Genomic DNA, 22784 nt, shown 5'->3' with positions numbered 1-22784 from the left:
GCTCAACGCTAAACCTGAACCTGAGGTTAGTGACGCTTTAACACCACGCCTACACCCAGACCTCAGCCCTGACACACACCCACGTACAGAGTCCGTGTCCGGGGTCCGTGCGCACACACTGAATACAGTGAAGTGTCCTGGAAAACAAACTGTGCTCTTATTTTGAAGGCTGACATTGTTACAGCAAAATAAGCTGCGTCATCATCGTGTTCTCTAATACACACCTGTGTGTGTGCACCCACAGGTGTGTGCATCCATATGGAAACACACCTGTACAATCCAGGATCAGCTGTTAGATTCAGCCACGGCTCAGTGACAGAGGCAGAGCACTGTGTTTAAATCTTACATATTGATAAACTGATTGATTAGACTGTTTTAATTTGCCGACTACATCAGATCATATCTGTGATATCAGTGTTACCAGGGAGGCATCATCACTCCAGGGCCTGCTGTTACCAGCTGTGATTGGCGGGTGAAGATCACGTGATCTGAACTTGATGTATGTGCGTGTGTGTGTCTGTGTCAGTGTGTGAACCTGGACAAACTGGAGCCGGTCTCTAGCGAGGAGCGACTGGTCAACAAGTCCATGGTTCTGCTGGAGGACAGGAAGTTCTGGGCGGGAATCGTGTTCCCGGACATCCCGCCCAACGCCACAGAGCTGCCGGCCAAACTCAACTACAAGATCCGCATGGACATCGACAACGTGGAGAGGACCAATAAGATCAAAGACGCGTAAGATCACACACACAGATGAAAGTGTCCCTGCTCCTGAAGGGTGGGAAGGACCTCCACGACGTGTGTTTGTATACAGTCACTGAGGGGACGTGCCTCTCGTTTAAGGACAGACGTCCCCACAATGTCCACCATTAAATGAATGAATTAAAGGAATAGTTCAGTGTTTTAGAGCCGTCAGAAATATTTATCATCTACTTTCATGATGAGACCATTTCAGCCTCTGTGGTTTTTGGTGCGTGTGGTTTGCACCTGTCCTCACAGCCAGTTACACACACACACAGGTTGAAGGCAGCTGTCCAAACTAACAGGACTTTCATCGTCTCTTCTCCTCTCGTCTTCAGATACTGGGACCCAGGTCCTCGTGCCGACCCGTTTGAGGACATGCGATACATCTGGGGAGGGTTCTCGTATCTGCAGGACGTTATTGAGCAAGGCATCATTAGAGCAGTGACGGGCACCAAGGAGAAGACGGGAGTTTACATCCAGCAGATGCCTTATCCCTGCTACGTAGACGACATGTAGGAATATTCACGGCGTTTCGCCTGCTCTGTTTTTAGTTTTGGACTCCTCTCATCGCTCGCTCAAACCTTTCCTCATGTCCTCTGTCTCAGTTTCCTGCGAGTGATGAGCCGCTCCATGCCCCTCTTCATGACTTTGGCCTGGATGTACTCGGTGGCAATCATCCTGAAGAGTGTGGTGTATGAGAAGGAGGCGAGGCTGAAGGAGACCATGAGGATTATGGGATTGGATAACGGCATACTGTGGTTCAGCTGGTTCATCAGCAGCCTGATTCCTCTGCTGATTAGCGCCGGTCTGTTGGTGCTGCTGCTCAAGGTGACGACCAGGAGACACAGAAGACACGTCAATGTATCATGAACCTGTTTCAGTTAGAGACAGAGGACGTACAGTCCCTTTGACAAGTGTCTTCATCACTTCCTTGTTTAAAATAGTTTTTGTTTCTGACTTTTTGTGTCTGCTACAGAAGGGGAACCTGCTGCCCTACAGTGACCCCGGTGTGGTCTTCCTCTTCCTGGGATCCTTCGCTGTGGTGACCATAATGCAGTGTTTCCTCATCAGCACAGCGTTCGCCCGAGCGAACCTGGCAGCCGCCTGTGGAGGAATCATCTACTTCACCCTCTATCTGCCCTACGTGCTCTGCGTCGCCTGGCAGGACTACATCGGCTTCGGAGCCAAAGTCTTTGCTGTAGGTTTTCGACCTTTAAAAAGTTTGTTGTTCTGACGCCGTGTTGTGATGTGACAAAGTGAGTCACATGACCTCGTCCCCTGCAGAGCCTGCTGTCTCCGGTGGCGTTCGGGTTTGGCTGCGAGTACTTCGCTCTGTTTGAGGAACAGGGAGTGGGCATCCAGTGGAAGAACCTGGTGTCGAGTCCTCTGGAGGAGGACGACTTCAGCCTGCGGACGGCCATCATCCTCATGTACTTCGACTCTTTCCTGTACGGCGTCCTCACCTGGTACATCGAGGCAGTGTTTCCAGGTGAGAAGTGACATCATCTTTACGTTCAGCAGACAGATCCACACCTGCACCTGAAAACAGATCTGATGGTAAAACTTCACACCTGCTTTCTTCAGCAGCTGAAGGAGTTTTGGACAAAAATAAAATAAATGGACATAATTTTAACGCTTGGTCTTTCAGTCCGTTATGCTGATGACAGTAATGAGTATGTGGACTCGTCTGTCTTCTTCTCTCTTTTCTTTTTGACTTGAACGTGTTCCTCCAGCTTATAAAAAGTATTAAAATGTTGTTTACATTTTCCATGTGTTTCCATTAAAAACTACAGATTCTGCTCAGTAGGCGACAGCAGACGCAAAGACACAGACGCATCAAGCGTCTTTGCTTTGGCCACTTTTCCTTTTGAAAAGTGATTAAATCCCACAGAGAAACTCTGACCGTCAGCCTGGATTTATTGAAGTGTATTTGCTGCGTCTCCTCAGGTCAGTACGGGATCCCTCGGCCCTGGTATTTCCCCCTCACCAAGTCCTACTGGTTTGGAGAAAAGGACGGAAAGACCAACAAAGTCCCTCTGAGCCGTAAAGGAAACCCTGGAGGTGAGACTGCTACGACACAGACCGACCACAGTGTGGCGCTACAAAGCTGCACTCAGAAACACAGACATAAAAAAAACTAACAAAATTCCACATATGGAAGAAAGTTCCTGAACCGAGCGGTAAGGTGCGTCTGCACTTCTGTTTCCAGCGGTGTGTATGGAGGAGGAGCCGGCTCACCTGGATCCCGGTGTCTACATTGAGAACCTGGTGAAGGTTTATCGTCACGGTAAGAAGCTTGCAGTGGACGGTCTGACGCTCGGCTTCTACGAGGGACAAATCACCTCCTTCCTGGGACATAACGGAGCTGGAAAAACCACCACAATGTGAGTCAAGACAAGATCAGCCAGTACAGACAGGGCTTCAGAAACCAGTTACACTGAGAATGTTCATGTGTTACGTCTGGTCCCTGCAGGTCCATCCTGACTGGTCTGTTCCCTCCCACCTCTGGTACCGCCTACATCCTGGGCAGAGACATCCGGACGGAGCTGAGTGCCATCAGACAGAGTCTGGGAGTCTGTCCACAGCACAACGTCCTCTTCAGCATGTGAGTCCTTCACCGTGACCACTGTAAGATTTCCACTTCGCCCAGTTTATCATGTGACCCTGTTTACGTTGTGGCGCCCCCTGCAGGCTGACGGTGGAGGAGCACATCTGGTTCTATGCCCGTCTCAAAGGCCTGTCAGAGCAGCAGGTCAAAGGTGAGATCGAGCAGATCCTGCAGGACACCGGGCTGCCGCACAAACGCACCTCCAGGACCAGTACTCTGTCTGGGGGCATGCAGAGGAAACTGTCGGTGGCTCTGGCCTTTGTCGGGGGGTCAAAGGTCGTGATCCTGGACGAGCCCACGGCCGGGGTTGACCCCTACGCCCGCAGAGGGATCTGGGATCTGCTGCTGAAGTACCGGCAGGGTGAGGCTCTCTGATCGGTCGGTTTTAATCGCCTGCTTTTTGGTTTTCATTCTCCAGCTTGACCTGATTTGAACTTCCTGTTTCCTGTCAGGTCGGACCATCATCCTGTCCACTCACCACATGGACGAGGCGGACATCCTGGGCGACCGGATCGCCATCATCTCCCATGGGAAGCTGTGCTGCGTGGGATCGTCTCTGTACTTGAAAAACCAGCTGGGGACGGGTTATTACCTGACGCTGGTGAAGAAGGAACCGGAACCATCACTCAGCTCCTGCAGGAACTCGTCCAGCACCGTCTCCTTCACCAAGAAGGTCTCAGTCACTCACAGCGTTAACAGTTCACTGTCTGCAGGGACGATCCGGTCTCCATGTATTTGAACTCAGCACTTTACTCGGTGTAGTATGTTGTGGCTTCTGTGTGGCGTTGTCACTTCACAGCAGCGTTGTGTTGTGTGTCTCAGGAGGAGGAGTGCGCCTCGGTCAGCAGCAGTGACGCAGGACTCGGCAGCGAACATGAAAGTGAGGCTGCCCCCACCGGTGAGCTCTCTGCTCCTACAGGGTGTTTGATTCATTCACCTTCGGGTGGATCTGATCTGTGTCTTTTGTCTCTGTCCTCAGAGAACGGCCCCGCGGCGTCCATTTGTGATGTCCCTTTCGCCCCCCCGGACGTGTCTGTGGTCTCCAGTCTGATCCTGCGTCATGTCCCCGCTGCCCGTCTGGTGGAAGACCTGGGACACGAGCTGACCTATGTCCTTCCCTACAGCGCCGCCAAGGACGGAGCCTTCGTGGAGCTCTTCAAAGACCTGGACGAGAAGCTGCCCGACCTCGGTATCTCCAGCTACGGAGTGTCGGACACCACGCTGGAGGAGGTGGGGCGTCTTTTCTCCTCACTAAGCTTCAGTGTGACTGAGCTGAGTCACGATCTGAAAACATGTTTTGAAATGAAAGAATTCAAGGAAACACAGAGGAGGAAAAACGAGTCGAAACAAATCAAACTAAATTATGTTTCTCGTTTCCGTAGATTTTCCTGAAAGTGGCCGAAGACAACGGAGTCGACACCGAAGTGCCCTCAGGTGAGGAGCGACCTCTGACCTCAGCTGTCATTTCAAATTAAGAGTTTCTAAACTTGAAATCTTACACTTTGTGTGTGTGTTCAGACGGGACACTTCCTGTTCGGAGGCGGAGGAGGACTCACGCCTTCGGCGGAGGAGACCATCAGAGCTGCCTGAGACCTTTAACGGAGGACGACAACAACGACTGCAACGACTCCGACGGAGATCCTGGTACACAATAACACACACTGACACACACACTGACACACACTGACACCTGCAGATAAAACGTAGGAGCGATGAAGTGATTGACAGTAGGAGGACCACGTGCTCGTCTCCTCCTGGTGTCTCTGTCCTTTAGAGGATTTTCGTCCTAGCTTTTAAACTGATCAGTCAGAGTGTTTGAAGCAGTCGCAGCTCAGAGCAAACGGCAGAGACTCTCTGCAGAGGTCACTGCGTCAGCGTTGGTCCACAGTCCAGTTTGTCTTTCACTGTCACACGGTCACGTCTGGTTTACACTCAGATGAACTTAGAGCTTCACTCGCTGATATTTCTTTTATAGCGGCTGATGTGTAACCGTGTGATCTGTGTCGTGACAGAGTGCAGAGAGACCGACTGGTTGAACTGTGCTGATGGGAAAGGCTCGTACCAGGTGAAGGGCTGGAGTCTGAAGAAGCAGCAGTTTGTGGCTCTGATGTGGAAGCGGTTCCTGTACGCCCGGCGCTCCAGGAAGGGCTTCTTCGCTCAGGTACAACGACGCGCTGACGTCCCCGTGTGACCCTGCTGGTTCCCACGCACTTTAACTTGTCTGGGATTTCATGTTTCTGTCTTCTTCAGATTGTCCTTCCTGCTGTGTTTGTCTGCATCGCTCTGGTCTTCAGTCTCATTGTCCCCCCATTTGGAAAGTATCCCGGTCTGGAGCTGCAGCCCTGGATGTACGAGGACCAGGTCACCTTCATCAGGTAAGGACTGTCCCACGCTCTCACACAGTGTTTGCATACAGTATAATTCCAATATATTTATTGTCTGTCCACCTCCGTTTCTGTCTCGTGTCAGCGATGACGCTCCTGGAGACGGCAACATGCAGAAGTTATTGACTGCTCTGCTGGACGCTCCAGGCTTTGGGACCCGCTGCATGGACGGACATCCCATCCCGTAAGACGGTTAGAGATATAGTCCGATATCAGAGCAGATGATCGATGTCTGTCTCGTAATGCTCCCTTTCCGCCTCCCCCTTGTCCTCAGAGAGGCTCCCTGTACCATGGGCGATGAGGACTGGCACACTCCTGACGTCCCTGAAAGCGTCCAGCAGCTGTTCAGCTCCAGAAACTGGACCATGGAGGATCCGTCTCCGGCCTGTTTCTGCAGCTGTGACGGCAAGAAGAAGATGCTGCCGGACTGTCCTCCTGGAGCCGGAGGTCTGCCCCCACCTGAGGTCAGAGCGGGACATGATGTCCAATGTTCAGAGACAGCACATGTCCTCATGTTCAGTGTCAAATGTGTGAATGTGATGTTTGTAAAAATAAACTGACTGACGCTCGCTGTTGTTCAGATGAAGCTGAGTGCAACCGACACTCTGCAGAACCTGACGGGAAGAAACATCTCAGACTACCTGGTGAAGACCTACGCTCAGATCATCGGCAAGAGGTGAGACGTTCAGAGGACTCACCTGATTAAAACACACCTGGACATGTCCCGAAACATGAACTCTAAGTTTCTGTCTGAATGTTTGTGTTCACAGCTTGAAGAACAAAGTCTGGGTGAATGAGTTCAGGTCAGTGTCTGGTTTTACTTTTAAAGAATGAGCTCAGAGTCCGTTGTTTTCAGATTTCCAGATTTCAAACCAGGTTTTTCTCTCTGCAGGTACGGAGGCTTCTCATTGGGCGCCAGGAGCACACAGGTCCTCCCACCAGCCAATGAGATCGATGACGCCATCGAACGAGTCAGGAAGATCTTTGAGTTACAGAAGGTGAGTTTGAGCGACGCTGATCCGAAGCTTCAGCGATAAAAGGTTTATTCATCAGTGCTTCGTTCATGTCAGAGCCACGTTTATGAAAAACATCTGTACGTCAGAGTCACAGCTGCAACCAGCCAAACAGGAAATGGAAAACACAGGCGATGACTTTATGAGCAGAGGAAACGCCAACAGATCAGACAAGAACTAGTCGCAGGAAATAATCCTCAGAACCACGACCCGCCAACCTGCATCAGACTTCATCTGAGATGTTGAATGTTTAATGAGCTACGTGTTGTTTGTGCTGCAGGGAGCTGCTGCAGATCGATTCCTGGACAGTTTGTCAGGTTTCATCAATGGTTTGGACACAAAGAACAACGTCAAGGTGAGAGACAGCTGCAGATTTTTCCGAATCACAACACCTGAGCACACCTGTGGGAGGAGATGGGGGTTTATGTAACAGCTGTTTAATGTGTGTGTGTGTGTGTGTAATCCCACACACACACACACACTGCACGCAGAAGTGTTTATGAAGGGAAGTGGAAACATGAAGAAATGATAATTAAATGTTAAACTGTGGTCAGATCTGGTTCAACAACAAAGGCTGGCACAGCATCGGAGCGTTCATCAACGTGATGAACAACGGCATCCTGAGAGCAAACCTGCCCCGGGGCAAAGACCCCAGCAAGTACGGCATCAGCGCCTTCAACCACCCCCTGAACCTGACCAAGGAGCAGCTGTCCCAGGTGGCACTGTGAGTACGCACCTGGACAACACACACCACACGACACCTGTACAACTGAACCACCTCCCCTGAGAGAGCGCAGACCGCGGCAGGTGTGTCCAAACTCTTTTTAACCATTTACATATCGAATCCTTCCTCCTCCTGGTCCTCGTCTCCAGGGTAACGACCTCTGTGGACGTCCTGGTGTCCATCTGCGTGATCTTCGCCATGTCCTTCGTCCCGGCGAGCTTCGTGGTCTTCCTCATCCAGGAGAGAGTCAGTAAAGCCAAACACATGCAGTTCATCAGCGGAGTGCAGCCGCTGCTCTACTGGGTGGCTAACTTCATCTGGGACATGGTGAGACGCAGAACAAGCGCACCCTCTCAGTCAGAGTGTTTATCAGGCAGCATCGGTGTGTGTACTGCAAAGGTGTTGATGTGTATGTGTTTGTGTGTCTCTGCAGTGTAACTACGTCGTCCCGGCGACGCTGGTCGTCCTCATCTTCATCTGTTTCCAACAAAAAGCCTACGTCTCCTCCACCAACTTGCCGGTGCTTGCCCTGCTGCTGCTGCTCTACGGGTCAGAGACTGCACTGTACCGCACCGCACTGTACCGCACTGTACCGCACCACACCGCACCACACCGCACTGCACCGCACTGCACTGTACCGCACTGCACTGCACTGCACTGTACCGCACTGCACTGCACTGCACTGTACCGCACCGCACTGCACCGCACTGCACTGCACCGCACCGTACCGCACCGCACCGTACTGCACTGCACCGTACCGCACCACACCGCACCGCACTGCACCGCACTGCACTGTGCTGCACCGCACCGCACTGCACTGCACAACACTGTACCGCACCGTACCGCACTGTACAGCACTGCACTGCACCGCAACGCACCGCACCACACTGTACAGCACTGCACCGCACTGTACTACACTGTACAGGTGTACTGAATCAGGTCGTTTGTTCGGTCGCTAGCTCTGAGGACGCTAACAAACCCGACCGTGGAAACATCCTGTTGAACTTTTTTCTCCTGCTTCCTGTCTCCTCAGCTGGTCGATCACGCCGCTCATGTATCCGGCCTCCTTCTTCTTTAAGATCCCCAGCACGGCGTACGTCGTCCTCACCAGCGTGAACATCCTCATCGGCATCAACGGCAGCATCTCCACCTTCGTCATGGAGCTGTTCGGAAACAACGTGAGTCTGTTTCAAAACTAATGGTCGATAAACAGGAAGCCTCTGGGCTGTGCTTTAACTTCCTGTTTCTCTCAGGAGATCGGAGGAATCAACGACATCCTGAAGAACGTCCTCCTCATCTTCCCTCACTTCTGCCTCGGCCGAGGACTCATCGACATGGTGAAGAACCAGGCGATGGCCGACGCCCTGGAGAGATTCGGTAACAGACGCAGACTCAGACCTTCCTGTGAATTTCCCTCTGTGGGTTTGGATCGGTCTGAGGTTCGTCTCACCTGTTGTTGTGTTTCAGGTGAGAACAGGTTCCGCTCTCCTCTGGACTGGGACATGGTCGGAAAAAACCTGTTTGCCATGGCTGTGGAGGGAGTGGTGTTCTTCATCATCACCGTCCTCATCCAGTACAGATTCTGCATCAAGCCCAGGTACACACACACACACACACACACACACACACACACACACACAGAGACACACACACACACACACACAGACACACACACACACACACACACACACACATCTGTTTGTCCTCCAGGGGGCAGCAGAACAAACCGAAGTAAGCAGGACGGGGCAGTCAGTCAGTCTGTGTGTGTGTGTGTCTGCAGGTCGGTCAGTAAACTCACCAAACTGGGAGCACTGGGCGAGGAGGACGAGGACGTGGCCCGAGAGAGACAGAGGATCGTCCACGGCCTCGGACAGGGAGACATCCTGGAGCTCCGTCAGCTCACCAAGGTACGTGATCCAACCTGGCGCCAGAGAGTCACACCTGTAAACATCATCAGTGATGTCACAGTGTACAGAGTACACCTGTACATCACTGCAGTGAGGTGAGAAGTTCACCCAGTGAAAGTCCAGAGTTACAGGGGTCGTTAGGTCGAGCGTTAAATCAGCCAATTACATTTGAGCATTTAAAATGTACCCCCCCCCCCTCCCCCTCCCCGCCCCTCCCCCCTCCACCACCGTGTCCTGCAGGTGTTTAAGAGGAAGCAGAAACCAGCTGTGGACCGACTGTGTGTGGGGATTCCTCCTGGAGAGGTGAGACCAGGTCCTCCATCTACTGCTGGACGAGATATCACACACACACTTTAAATCAGATATGATAACGAGTGTGTGTGTGTGTGTGTGTCTCTGCGTGTGTGTCTATGTGTGTGTGTCTGTGTGTGTGTCTGTATGTGTGTGTCTGTGTGTGTGTCTCTGCGTGTGTCTCTGTGTGTGTGTCTCTGTGTGTGTGTCTCTGTGTCTGTCTGTGTGTCTCTGTGTGTCTCAGTGTTTCGGCCTCCTCGGTGTGAACGGAGCGGGGAAGACGACGACGTTTAAGATGCTGACGGGAGACACGGTGGTGACGAGCGGAGAGGCCTTCCTGGCCGGGAAGAGGTGAGGTCAGAGGTCAGAGCGGGGTATTTCCTGATCTCAGATCAGCTCCTCTGATGCTTTTATGAACTGAACTCTTGTTGTGTGAGAGCGGCTGAGTTCAGGACCTGAAGTGAACCTGAACACTGGGTCCTGTGTTGTTGTTGTGTTGTTGTTGTGTTGCTGGACTCGGGGATTGACCTGGTTCCAGCAGCAGAGGATTAACTGAGACCTGAAAACCTCCGTTTCCATGGTTTGGGCCTGAACAGGATGTGACCTCTGCTGCGCCGCCACAGTCACAATCAAAGCTTCGTGTTTCAAACCCTCCGTGCATCATGTGACCTCACCATGTGACACTTCATTAAGGTTAGGGTGTGTGTGTCTGTGTGTAGCATCCTGCGGGAGATCGACGAGGTGCATCAGAACATGGGATACTGTCCTCAGTTTGACGCCGTCAACGAGCTGCTGACAGGAAGAGAGCACCTGGAGCTGTACGCCATCCTCAGAGGAGTCCCCGAGAAGGAAGTGTGCGACGTGAGTGTGAACACACACAAAACACACAGCGCACAGTGTGTGCTCAGTACTACACACTCTGCACCACACACACTGTACTTCATATATTAAGTGTGTACGGACACTTCATGGCTCTGACTTTGCGGTGTGTGCGTTGTGCGACTCGCCGTGCGACGGATGAAGACGACACAGTCACGCTGATGATGTTGATGTGTTTGATTGACAGGTGGCGGAGTGGGGGATCAGGAAGCTGGGTTTGGTGAAGTACGCTGACAAAGCAGCAGGAAGTTACAGCGGGGGAAACATGAGGAAGCTGTCCACCGCGATGGCTCTGATCGGAGCGCCACCTGTCGTCTTCCTGGTAACGTCTTCCTCCTCCTCCTCCTCCTCTTCTTCTTCTTCTTCTTCTTCTTCTACTGTTTCACACAGTGAAGAAACAGAAGGTGCAGCTGAGAGTTAAAGCTCCAGAGCACAACACAGTTACACAACAGCACCACACCACTCTTAGCCAATCAGAGAGCAGCTCAGCAGGATTTGGAGGGGGGGGGGGGGGGGGTGTAGGCTGGGGGGGATTAAAAGGAGCTGCTGCTGTTTCCTGAGGACAGAAGACGAGAGACAGAGGGAGGTTTACACCAGGGACAGAAGAGGAGTTAGTCAGGTGGAGGTGGAGCTCACACGATGCTCCTCCCCCTCCTCCTCACCTTCAGCCTGTGCTTCCTGCTCCACCTGTGGGCCAACCTCAGCCTGGCTGTCCTCCTTGTTACAGGACGAGCCCACCACCGGGATGGACCCCAAAGCTCGCCGGGCCCTGTGGAACTGCATCCACAGCGTCATCAAGGAGGGACGCTCGGTCGTCCTCACCTCGCACAGGTAAGGGACGCTACCTGTGACCTCTGTGTTTTATTCCTGGTGTTCTTACGTCTCCTCACACTGGTAGGACAGCTGTCCAACCAGGAGACACACACCTGAGGACAGGAAGATGGTGTGTCCTCAGTCGATGGGGAGGTTCTTTGTTTCACCTGAGACGCAGGTGACAGGTGTGAACAGAGCCTGAGTCCTGTATATTAACTGTGTGTGTCTGTGTGTGTCTCTGTGTGTGTGTGCAGTATGGAGGAGTGTGAGGCTTTGTGTACCAGGATGGCCATCATGGTGAACGGCAGGTTCAGGTGTCTCGGCAGCGTCCAACACCTGAAGAACAGGTAAGACGTTGAATTTCAAAATAAAATGTCTGTGGATGCCACGTCAGCTGAGCTGCTGACTCACTGTTGTGTGACGACTCCTCGACTCCACTGTTGCCGTGGACCTTCGTTCTTAACGCTGCCTCTGACCCTCAGGTTCGGGGACGGTTACACCATCATCCTGCGGGTGGCGGGGCCCGACCCCGCCCTGCTGCCCGTCATGAAGTTCATAGAGAGCGAGCTGAGCGGCAGCACGCTGAAGGAGAAGCACAGGAACATGCTGCAGTATCAGCTGCCGTCGTCGCTCACCTCGCTCGCTCACATCTTCTCCATCCTGGCCAAAAATAAAGAGACACTCAGGATCGAAGACTACTCCGTCACTCAGACCACGCTGGACCAGGTACACACACACACACGTGTCACGCGGCGCTGTAGACTTTCCTCCTCAGTTTATCGGTGCAGTGATGTCATCATTGATGGGGATGGGGGTAACTGCAGCTGGTCTGGAGGTTTTGGGGGTGGGGGCAGATGAGGGGGGCAGTGCAGGACAGGAAGGTAACGGGGCTGGTGGGAAATGTGTGTGATTTCAGGTGTTCGTGAACTTTGCGAAGGACCAGAGCGACGACTATCACTCCAAAGACAACTCTGTGAGACGGAAGGACGTCTCCGTTGATATTCCAACGCTCAGCTCAAACCCAGGAGCCGCCGAGGGGGTGGGCGGACTGACGGAGAGTGTCATGTGACCTTGCAATCATGTGACCGTGTGACATCAGGAGGCCGGAGCTCCGGCCTGGACTCAACCCTGCGGCAGAGAGGACGCCCCACTCCCCTGTTGTGATGTCATACCGATTAGTGGGCGGAGTCACCTGCTGCCTCATGCCAGTCAATGCAAATGATTTCCCGTGGAGGCGGCGAGCCACGCGCCCGCAGCTCCTCGGCGGTGCGGAGGCGTTCTCCTCTGATTGGACTCGTCAGGGTCTTTGTTGAATCCAAATCATTTCAAACGGCCGAGGGCTCGACTGCAAAATCACTTTCTGAGAAACGTGTGATTCCGTTTTTTACTGTCAGACTTTTATTTATACGTGTAGCTGAACAGAAACGTGTAATTTGTCGTTTTACTTTGTGTGGCATTACTGTTTCCTGTAGTGTTTAACAGCCAATCAGAGGGCTCGATACTAAGGAGAGAAGAGTTGATTGATTTTATAGTTTTTTTTAAGAAATGATAAAAGGAGCAGGTTTGTTAGTCTGGGTGTGAAACAGTGAAATACCTCATCAGCTCCTCGCAGCACACTACAGTATTGAACAGTCAGCAGCTGATCGCTCGCTGGTTGATCACTGGTTGATCATTGATTCTCCCTGGTGTTTTGTGTCTGAGCTGCTGTTCTGAGTCGGACCAGCGGGGGGCGACACTGCGACGCCTGCTCGGGGGGAAGCGGCTCCAGCTGCTGATAAAACCTTTTTATTCTCTGATCGACAGGAAATCGTTGGTTAATGTGACAGAAAAGGATGATGGGAAGAAAAACTGTTACTGACCCTGAACAACTCACATTAAAATGGAACAAATCTACTGCGTCTGCTGTCTCTTTAATCCCACACAGCTCTGAACTTTGACCTCTGAGTCCAATCTCTGATCCTGGAGACAGAATGTGTCAATCGTTCTCTGACGCGTGTCCACGCGTAAGACATACTGTGACAAACACTGGTGATGGACACAGGAGACAAACTGTTTCTGAGCGAGTTTTATTTTTCTGTGATTCTGAGTTCACACACACACACACACCGACTGCTCCGCCCCCTCCACATTCAGACACAGGATTGGCTCAGTCCTTCGCTAAGCGCCTGTCTCTGTTGCCGGGGAGACACAGGTGTGAGGACAGGAAGTCACTTCATTGGAGAGAAAGGACAGGGAAGCATGAGTTTATTCTTCTGAGAGTCCAGATGGACGACGCTGTCTCTGACTGAGAGAGAGAGAGGCCTGTTAGTGATGCGATTGATTATTGAACGATTTCAGGTGATCAACAGGAATCAGCCAATCAGTGACGACGCTGATCAACTGGTTGGTTTGTAATTATTCAGACGTGATAAACGCGTGCAACCTCATCACTCTGTGCCGTGTATGACTGATGACGTCACAGGCATTATGATATCACTGTCACAGTGGGCGGGGTCTCGGGGTCTCACCTGCAGCAACCACTCTGGCATCAGTGTGAGCTTTGTGCCGAAGTTCAGCTCGCTGGTCGGCGCTCTCGAACCACCAGAGGGCGTGAACTGTCCGAGAGACAACACACACACACACAGCGCACATGTTACACACTACAAACAGTGAAACTGTCCATGGACATTGGACACTGGAAAGTGGACACTGCAGGAGGCCCAGAAGGTTCAGTGAAGCTTTAGTGTCTTCGTGGTGTCCTCAGTGAACAGTCTGAGAGACCTGCACGTGTTTGTGGCTGGTTGTTGTTGTTGTTGTTTTACAGTGTACCTCTGTTCAGCTGGCCGAACTCGTTGTGGAAAGCTCCCACCAGCTTGCCGTACCTCGGTGCATCATGGGAAGTTAAAGCACCTTGGAAGGCTTTGCCCCAAACCGCTGGACCACCAGGACGCATCTGGTAAGAAACCAGCTCGTAGACACCTGGAACACACACCTGCTTTACAAAGCTGACGTGACCAAACACACACACAAACATGCACATGCACTACAGGCTCTGGGGCAGGGGGGCTGTGGGGGGGGCGACCCTCCTTCCCCAAAGCAGTTATTCACTTTTTACAGTGTGGGGGGCGGGGCTTACCGCCCTCCTGTGGCGGCCTCTGCAGGCGGCTCCAGGGAACCAGGTAGGTGACCTCGTTGTCCTGAGATGTCAGCATTGGTATGGCCTTGGAGATGTACTCTGAGATCCAGGTGGGGTCCTGAGCCAAGGCTGCCCGAACGGCTGCCCGCTGAGAGTAACTGTCTGAGGGGGGAGGGGGGAGAGGGGGATGGGGGGTAAACACTGTAAAAATCCCATGAAGAAGAAAAACCTGTAAACAAAAGAAGAATGTCCTCACCATACTTCCATATGTGGAAGACCTGGTTCAGACCACCATACTCCACGCTCCAGTAGCCAATCAGCTCGGAGTGGGCGGTGCGCAGGTGGATCTTCTCATTGGTCAGTTTGAGGAAGGCGGAGTTCTGGTCTGGGCGGATGCAGTAGGTACGGAACTCATAAAAGGTTTTGTGTTTCTGCTGGGGCCCGGTGGAGAGGTGCACACGAGGCTGCAGAGAAGAGGAGACCCCCGAGGATGTGAGACCTGAACGCGACACTGGTAGTGGGCCAGAGTCCAGGGTCCAGTGCTCAGACTGGACAGTCCACTGGTCTGACTGGTTTTCTGGTCCCGCTCAGTTTAGCTGAGTGGTTTTTAATCTGAGCTCTGCTTCAAACACCGGCCTGTTTTTCTTTCTCTCAGTTTGTTCTTGAACAATTTCTTCTTCTTACTATTGTTGTTGTTGTTATTTGTGTTGATGACAAATAAAGAAATAAATAAACCTGATTTATTAACATGCTGAGTTTGTGAATATTAAAGTTTCTGCTGCCACCTGGTGACCAAGAGAAAACATTACAGTGTGTGTGTGTGTGTGAGTGTGTGTGTGTGTGTGAGTGTGTGTGTGTGTGTGCGAGTGAGTGTGTGTGTGTGAGTGTGTGAGTGTGTGTGAGTGTGTGTGAGTGTGTGTGTGTGTGTGTGTGTGTGTGTGAGTGGGTGTGTGTGTGTGTGAGTGTGTGTGTGTGTGTGTGTGTGTGTGAGTGTGTGTGAGTGAGTGTGTGTGTGTTCAGGTTCAGGTGACCTGGTCTCTCCCGGGGCCCCTCAGCTGGTTAATTTTAAACTCTGACGAGTCCAAAGATCAACGACAAATCACAAAATTCCCAAAAATGAAACTTCACCAATCAGAAGCAGAGACTGTGTCAGGAACACTGCAGGTGTGTGTGTGTTTACACACACCCGTGTAAACAAACAACAAACACACACACTAACACTCACACACACACACACACACTCACTCACACTCACACACACACACACACACACACACACTCACACACTCACTCACACACACACACACACACTCACTCACTCACACACACACACACACACACACACACACACACACACACTGTGTGGTCAGAGGATGACTCTGCCTGGATCTGTGGCCTCTTCAGGTCAGCGAGGCCTGAGAGCTGAGGTCAGGCTTCGTCCAGCTCAGGTTCTGATTAGTTAGAGTTAAACTCACCTGAGCAGGTGTGATCAGCACAGCAGCTGATCTCAGCACGGAGCTTCTCAACCTCAACATCCTGAAAGTGAAGTGAGAGAAACGAGCACAGAGGAAGTTCTGAGGTTCAGAGATCCTCTGAGGACGAGAGGTCTCACTCCGCCCAGAGAGACAGCCTCATGACCTGCAGCAGGAAACAGGACAGCGGAACACGGAGTCTAAAATAAAGTTGTAGAGAGTCTGAGAGGACAGATGTGACCGGAAGAGTAAATTAATCAAATCAAATCATCCTTCTGTTTACTCTTATTCCAGCAGCGCGAGTCTTTAACCCTCTGGGGGAAATTAACCTGAATCCTCCTGACTTTGTGGGGACAGAGTGAGACCTCCTGTCTCCATTGTCTCTTCTCAACTTGACGAGAGCTGTGACGTCACGGTGATGTTTTATTTATTGATTATTCTTTTACTTATTTTATTTAGTCCGTATTGATCCTGTACATATCCGCGTGCCACATGTTTGCTTTTATTTTGAAAATAAAATCTTTGTTTTTTTAACGGAACGGAAACGACGAGTTTGACGTCACATCCGTGTAGGAAGTCGTAGGCCAGAAGGCGCGTGTGTTTTAGCTCGAAGGTGAAGTCGGACTGATCCGGTGGGTCCGGACCCTAAAGATGTTTCACCTGTCTCCGGTGATTCAGGTATGTGTCCGCCGGCAGCTGTGGAGGACTGTCTCCCGCCGGGTCCCCTCTGCGGCCTCTGCGGCACCGGGCTCAGGTCGGGGTCTGATCCGGCAGCTCAGCAGCAGAGACGGTGGAAGGTCCCGGAGCTGCACCGTAGACCCGAACCTGGAGGAACAGTTCGTGTTTCTGGACTGTACAGGTGAGACCGAGCCTGGACACGGACAGGTACCTGAGCACTGAACCCTGCTGCTCTCACAGGGTCTGAGATCTGAACTGCACACACGGTAACCAGGTTAGCAGGTTAGCTGGTTAGCGGTCAGCTGGTTAGCTAGTTAGCTAGTCAGCAGGTTAGCAGGTCAGCTGGTCAGCAGGTTAGCAGGTCAGCTGGTCAGCAGGTCAGCTGGTCAGCAGGTTAGCAGGTCAGCTGGTCAGCAGGTCAGCAGGTCAGCTGGTCAGCAGGTTAGCAGGTTAGCTGGTCAGCTGGTCAGCAGGTTAGCAGGTCAGTAGGTTAGCTGGTTAGCAGGTTAGCTGGTTAGTGGTCAGCTGGTTAGCGGTCAGCTGGTTAGCAGGTTAGCTGGTCAGCTGGTCAGCAGGTTAGCAGGTCAGCTGGTCAGCTGGTCAACAGGTTAGCAGGTTAGCTGGTCAGCTGGTCAGCTGGTCAGCAGGTTAGCAGGTTAGCTGGTCAGTAGGTTAGCTGGTTAGCAGGTTAGTGGTCAGCTGGTTAGCGGTCAGCTGGTTAGCAGGTTAGCTGGTCAGCTGGTCAGCAGGTTAGCAGGTCAGCTGGTCATTCTGTTGGTGAGCTGAAGGTAACTGGTCTCAACTCTGTGGCTCCAGAACCCCTCAGTGATGATGGTGATGATGACCTAATGTGATCTGTGTCTCTTTTCTCTCCTGGATCAGATCCGGAGGACGACCCCCATCAGGAGGAGAGAGACCTTGTCCACCAGCTGAGCCTCCGGCACCCCCCCCCTTCCATCTCTCCTCCTGAAAAGCCTCAGGTCCCCCCCCAGAAACACCTGAGGACTCTGGAGCGTCAGCTGCAGGTGCTGAGGGGTGGGGCCCAGCGGGAGGCCAACCCTGACTCTCTAATCCAGTTCCAGGATGTGGATTTCCCATTGGATGAAAACCTTATAGCTGCAAAGACTAAGAAGAAGAAGAAGGCCGCAGGTAAAGGTGAGCACAAGGTCTTTGGGACTCCGGACGTGAACGAGCCGGTCAGTGACACCTGCTGCTTGGGCTGTGGAGCCGTGCTGCACTGCACCTCCATCCGGGCCCCCGGGTACCTGCCCAGCGAGAAATACAAGGCCCTGCTGCAGGAGGGGCGTCTGAGGGAAGCCACCTGCCAGCGCTGCCACCTGCTCACTCATCATCACAAGGCCCTGAACTTACAGGTGTCTAGAGACCAGTACCGGGCCGTGGTGCAGCAGATCCGGCCACACCGGGCCCTGGTGCTGCTCATCGTCGACTTGCTGGACCTCCCCGACTCCATCGTCTCTGGCCTGCCCGAGCTGGTGGGGACCAACAAACACGTGGTCGTCCTCGGCAACAAGATCGACTTGCTGCCTGGGGACTCGCCCGGCTACCTGCAGCGGATCAAGCGGCGGCTCGCCCAGTACTGTCAGGAAGCCGGCATCGGGGGCCAGGTCACTGACGTCCACCTCATCAGCGCCAAGACCGGGTATGGTATCGAGACCCTGATCTCCGGCCTGCAGAGGTCCTGGAAATACAAAGGCGACGTGTACCTGGTGGGGAGTGCCAACGCGGGAAAGTCGACCCTCTTCAACACGCTGCTGGAGTCCGACTACTGCAAGTCCAAAGCCTCTGATGTCATCCACAAGGCCACCATATCACCATGGCCCGGTGAGCACCAGACTCCATTCACTTTTCTGTCAATTTAATGCCTGTTTGTTTACAGTGAGACGCACAGGATTTCTCTGAATCCAGCAACATCACAGATGTGTCTGAATATTAAACAGCTGAATGTAAATGTGAATATATAACTGAATATTCATCTGAATGATTCCTGAATAATCCCACTGCCCAAATAACTCACATCAACCTTTCTTTAACGGTGAAATCTTCTGTTCAGCTTCCTCATATTTTCATTCTTTTTTAACTTGTTGCATCACTTTAGTATAATTTATTGATATTTTGTGTTTTTATTGTGTCTCATCTGTCTGACATTAATGTTGTGTGTGATGTGACCATTTGTGTTTTCCCGCCGTGGTGCATTCAGGGACGACTCTGAACCTGCTGAAGTTTCCCATCATCAACCCGACTCCGTACAGGATGTTCAGACGACAGGAACGACTGAACGAATCGTCGCAACAGACGGAGAGCGAGCTGTCGCAGGACGAGCTGAGGAGGCTGAGACAGTTCAGCAGACAGGGCTACTTAGTGGGTAAGTCGGGGGTTGGATCCTCTGATCAGAGGTTTAAATGGTTTCTGTCTTTGTGTGAACCGAGTGCTGTCCTACGAACATCGACTCCGGATTAAAAATGGTTTAGATTTTAAAAACAAATTTCATTCAAATTCACAAAGATCGACTGAGTTCATTTTCTGACGCGTACGAAGAGCAAACATCAGCTGCAGCAGCGTTTTTACCTCCAAGACAAAACCTTTCTCCTCTAACGAGACGTTTCTGTTTCCTGTTCTAACAACAAATCATCAGTAAAGGTTTGATTTACTTTGTGAAAAATGAAACACGTTTCCTTTGCTGGACTCACCTGTTCACCTGCTCACCTGTTCACCTGTTCACCCGTCAGGCCGTGTCGGCAGAACGTTCCGGTCTGACGTTCGATCCAGACCAAATGAGATCCAGTTTGATCCAGACAGTTTGGCTTTTGGAGAAAATGACGACGGACAGAGGACGACAGGTGAGGACAGAGAGAGAGAGAGCGTCTGATTGGATGATCTATTTTAGTTTGGGGGGGGGGTTGCAGACATTTCTGGGGGGTCTCACTCTGTCTGGGATTTTGTTCAGATCAAATGTTCCAACGGTTCGTTGTCTCTGACACAGTCCGTGTCCTCAGCTCAGACTGAGCTCGCTGACTCTGACATTTTCAGTCTGAGACCTGGTCCATGTGGAGGCGTCAGGTCACATGACCTCCTCATGAATGTGTATGTGTGAACCAATCAGGACCCAGACAACCAGACCCAGGACCGAGACAAATGTGTCCGTCTGTGATGGAGTGCTATATTACCCACAATCCTATGAGAGTTTAGCCTTGGAGTGATGTCAGATAAAGGTCTAAATGAGTCCAAGTGTCAAAGAGGCCTGTCCAGGTCCACGAAGGGCCTCGGAGGACTTCCAGAGTCCACAGGAAGACGATCCATCATGTGACACGATAAAGATCAAATTAATAATAATAATAATAATTCTAACAACATGCACCAGATGTCTTTCGGCCTGTTGCTGGATCAGTTCTCTGATGTGGTGCAGCTTCAGAACAGAACGTGGACCGGCTGAATCCTCTGAGGGTTTGGTTCTGACCCTGTTCTGGACTCTGTTAGTGGGGGTGGGGGAAGTCTGATCCACTGACTCTGACCTTTGACTTCTGACCTTTCAGGTCCCAGCAGGACAGTGGAGGAGTTCACCTACAACGAGCTGAAGGACGCTCACTGGCTGTACGACACCCCGGGGATCATGAAGGAGGACGATGTGAGACAGTTGGACCCTCACAGATCCAGAGTCTTCTCAGCAGGATGCAGCCCATAATAACCCCCCCCTCTCTCTCTCTCTGTCTGTCTGTCTGTCTGTCTGAATGTCTCTCGCCCAGATCCTCGGCCTGTTGGACGAACAGGAAGTGAAGCTGGTGGTTCCCACTCAGGCCATCGTCCCGCGGACGTTTGTGCTGAAGCCCAGTATGAGTCTGTTTGTGGGAGCTCTGGCCAGGATCGACTTCCTGCAGGTGAGATCATACACGGTGACACAGGTGACCAGGTGACTGACGCCAGGACCGGCGCCGCCATGTTAGCAGGGTTTCTACTTCCTGTTGAGCGGGTGGTCAGAATAGTTGGAACCAATCAGGACTCGATCCACGTCCCGCAGACTGTGGCGCTGATATCCAGCTACTGTTACACGCAGCTGTGGCTGTTTATCGCACCTGTCCCCAGTCAATCAGTGATCAGTGATGATCTATAGATCTCACACTGAGTTCAGTGTAAATGAAGTGATGACAGAATTCATCACTCTTTAGATGAAAGTTTTTATTCCGACGTTCATCCCTAACACCTTGCGCCCACCTCAGGTGACAGGTGTTCACAGTCACATGAACAGGTGAAAGGTACAGTGACCAAAGAACAAGAGGCTCAAACAGCTGATGTGAAGGTGAACATGAACTTTAAACAGGAACAATACCCAGATCCAGGTGTTGATCCGGGTGATCAGGCCTGAGGACACGGCTCACCTGTCAGAGTCCAGCAGAGTCCGTCACACCTGCTTCGTTCATGTAGTTTGGTTCATTCATTTCTTCTTTGTTTCATTTCAGTTTTTTCTGTTCATCATTCATAAATGATAATCAATAAATATATAAATTATATATATATAAAATATATATAAGGAGAATCACAGGGTATTTATCGATTACAAGCTGTTATTGTCTGATCAGCAGATACTTATTGATCAGCTGTTGCTTCGATCGTGTGTCTGACCAACTCGTCCTCTGCAGGGACAAAAGTCCTGCTGGTTTTCAGTGGTGGCATCCAGTCGGGTCCCCGTCCACATCACCAGTCTGGAAAAAGCCGACAGCGTTTATGAGAAACACGCGGGACACGTCCTGCTGGGGGTGAGTCACGTGGTCACAATCAGCTGTTCCGATGGTGGAGTTCTGATACTGATGTGTGTGCGGTGGTGCATTCAGGTGCCCATGGGAGGATCGGAGCGTATGAAGGAGTTTCCGGCGTTGGTTCCTCAGGAGTTCAGGTTGGAGGGTCGAGGTTACCTGGAGGCTGCTGCTGACATCAAACTGTCATCTGCAGGTAAACGCTCAGTCTGAGAAACACCTGAGAAACATCCTCATGTATTCATACACCTGGAGCATTCAGTGGCACCTCATTCAGCAACCAGCTCCTCATCATCAAAGAATTTAAAGCAGCTAAAATATAAGTTCTGATAAATCCCATGGTGAGAAGCCTGTGGTTAATGTTCAGGATGTGACGCCAGCAGCAGATGTTTCCAGAGAAACAGCTGTAAACAGCTGTAAACAGCCTTGCAGCATCTAGCAGCTGAAGAGCCAGATATTTCAGAGTCCTCAGGTGGACTCAGAGACCAGAGTCCAGATGAAGGATCAGGCTGTCCAGCGTTCAAACTGTCTAAATTCCTGTGGAGACTCTGATTTGGAGGAAATGAAAAGAAGCAGCAGGTCAAACGGATCAATCAGCCTCTGATCAGCTGATATTCACTGATCAGGAGCTTCAGTCAGTGAATGACCGTCCATCATTCTGCAGGTTTTATTCACTCACTTGAATTTTCTGTCCTGTCCTCACCTGTTTTGTCCCGCCTTGTCATGTCCCTTTCCGTCCTCACCTGTCCCATCTCTGTGCAGGTTGGGTGGCTGTGACGGCAGTTGAAGGTGATGAGGTGTTGTTGAGGGTTCACGGTCCGGAGGCAGCAGGTTTCAGTCTGAGGACGCCGCCTCTGCTTCCTCACATCGTCTCTCTGAAGGGACAACGCGTCCAAAAATCGGCCGCCTACAAACTGATGAAACCACCGGGGCTGGTGGACAGTGGACTGTCAGCCAAAGGCGCCGAAAGGCTGCAGGTGAAGAAGAAGAAGAAATGAACCTGCAGACAGGTGATATACAGAGGGACAGGTAGGAGGAGCCGGTGTCCACGACAATGTCTGTCCATCACTTCTTCGCTTCTGCGGTCAGTGACTTTAGAAATGCTGGAGAGACAGATGTGGACAGAACAGACAGATGTTGTCTCCTGAATGGTTCTGCAGAGGTGGTGAGTTCGTGGCCTCTGACCTCTGACCCCTGCGAGCCAGATGAACCTGAACCGTTTCTTCACCTAACGTGGATCCACCAGGTCCCAGGTGAAGTCCCTGCAGTGGACAGACGTTAGTGTACGAGCAGAGACCCTGACGTGAGGCTGATGAAGACGTGACAGAAATACTGAGTGTGTTTGTATGTACGTGTTTTTCTACTCGTCCGTGTTTCGAACAGACACAGAAAC

General features: G+C 51.8%; 3 protein-coding genes across 3 annotated transcripts in view; 2 read left to right on the top strand and 1 right to left on the bottom strand.

Annotated features, from left to right (window-relative positions):
- Positions 1–13275, top strand: part of abca1b (ATP-binding cassette, sub-family A (ABC1), member 1B) — a 29744-nt gene extending 16469 nt beyond the window's left edge. Inside the window, exons 13-49 of the mRNA XM_041047519.1 lie at positions 527–732; positions 1077–1253; positions 1347–1569; positions 1718–1939; positions 2026–2230; positions 2689–2802; positions 2951–3125; positions 3215–3346; positions 3433–3710; positions 3802–4022; positions 4172–4247; positions 4329–4579; positions 4732–4783; positions 4868–4993; positions 5362–5510; positions 5600–5724; positions 5819–5917; positions 6008–6197; positions 6315–6409; positions 6504–6536; positions 6626–6731; positions 7027–7101; positions 7301–7470; positions 7620–7797; positions 7904–8019; positions 8504–8648; positions 8724–8847; positions 8938–9067; positions 9251–9377; positions 9618–9680; positions 9913–10019; positions 10388–10529; positions 10735–10869; positions 11275–11378; positions 11615–11707; positions 11843–12086; positions 12277–13275. Coding sequence (XP_040903453.1) covers positions 527–732; positions 1077–1253; positions 1347–1569; positions 1718–1939; positions 2026–2230; positions 2689–2802; positions 2951–3125; positions 3215–3346; positions 3433–3710; positions 3802–4022; positions 4172–4247; positions 4329–4579; positions 4732–4783; positions 4868–4993; positions 5362–5510; positions 5600–5724; positions 5819–5917; positions 6008–6197; positions 6315–6409; positions 6504–6536; positions 6626–6731; positions 7027–7101; positions 7301–7470; positions 7620–7797; positions 7904–8019; positions 8504–8648; positions 8724–8847; positions 8938–9067; positions 9251–9377; positions 9618–9680; positions 9913–10019; positions 10388–10529; positions 10735–10869; positions 11275–11378; positions 11615–11707; positions 11843–12086; positions 12277–12429 — 5361 coding nt within the window. The 3' untranslated portion in view covers positions 12430–13275. The remainder of the gene's footprint in view (positions 1–526; positions 733–1076; positions 1254–1346; positions 1570–1717; positions 1940–2025; positions 2231–2688; positions 2803–2950; positions 3126–3214; positions 3347–3432; positions 3711–3801; positions 4023–4171; positions 4248–4328; positions 4580–4731; positions 4784–4867; positions 4994–5361; positions 5511–5599; positions 5725–5818; positions 5918–6007; positions 6198–6314; positions 6410–6503; positions 6537–6625; positions 6732–7026; positions 7102–7300; positions 7471–7619; positions 7798–7903; positions 8020–8503; positions 8649–8723; positions 8848–8937; positions 9068–9250; positions 9378–9617; positions 9681–9912; positions 10020–10387; positions 10530–10734; positions 10870–11274; positions 11379–11614; positions 11708–11842; positions 12087–12276) is intronic.
- Positions 13276–13410: 135 nt separating this feature from the next.
- nipsnap3a (nipsnap homolog 3A (C. elegans)) lies at positions 13411–16106 on the bottom strand. The gene is made up of 6 exons (XM_041047520.1): positions 15951–16106; positions 14732–14939; positions 14476–14637; positions 14169–14318; positions 13868–13954; positions 13411–13644 (listed from the first exon to the last, which is right to left on the bottom strand). Exons 1-6 carry the CDS (start codon positions 16008–16010, stop codon positions 13568–13570), a joined length of 744 nt encoding a protein of 247 aa, XP_040903454.1. The 5' UTR covers positions 16011–16106; the 3' UTR covers positions 13411–13567.
- Positions 16107–16523: 417 nt separating this feature from the next.
- noa1 (nitric oxide associated 1) lies at positions 16524–22780 on the top strand. Its single transcript, XM_041047757.1, has 9 exons — positions 16524–16806; positions 17508–18467; positions 18844–19008; positions 19373–19483; positions 20177–20268; positions 20387–20518; positions 21278–21394; positions 21470–21587; positions 22154–22780. Exons 1-9 carry the CDS (start codon positions 16599–16601, stop codon positions 22387–22389), a joined length of 2139 nt encoding a protein of 712 aa, XP_040903691.1. The 5' UTR covers positions 16524–16598; the 3' UTR covers positions 22390–22780.
- Positions 22781–22784: the final 4 nt, after the last annotated feature.

This window comes from Toxotes jaculatrix, chromosome 10 (assembly GCF_017976425.1).
Source record: "Toxotes jaculatrix isolate fToxJac2 chromosome 10, fToxJac2.pri, whole genome shotgun sequence".
Taxonomy (NCBI): Eukaryota; Metazoa; Chordata; class Actinopteri; family Toxotidae; genus Toxotes; species Toxotes jaculatrix.
The sequence above is the reverse complement of the archived record's forward strand: the minus strand, read 5'-3'. Positions and strand labels throughout refer to the sequence as shown.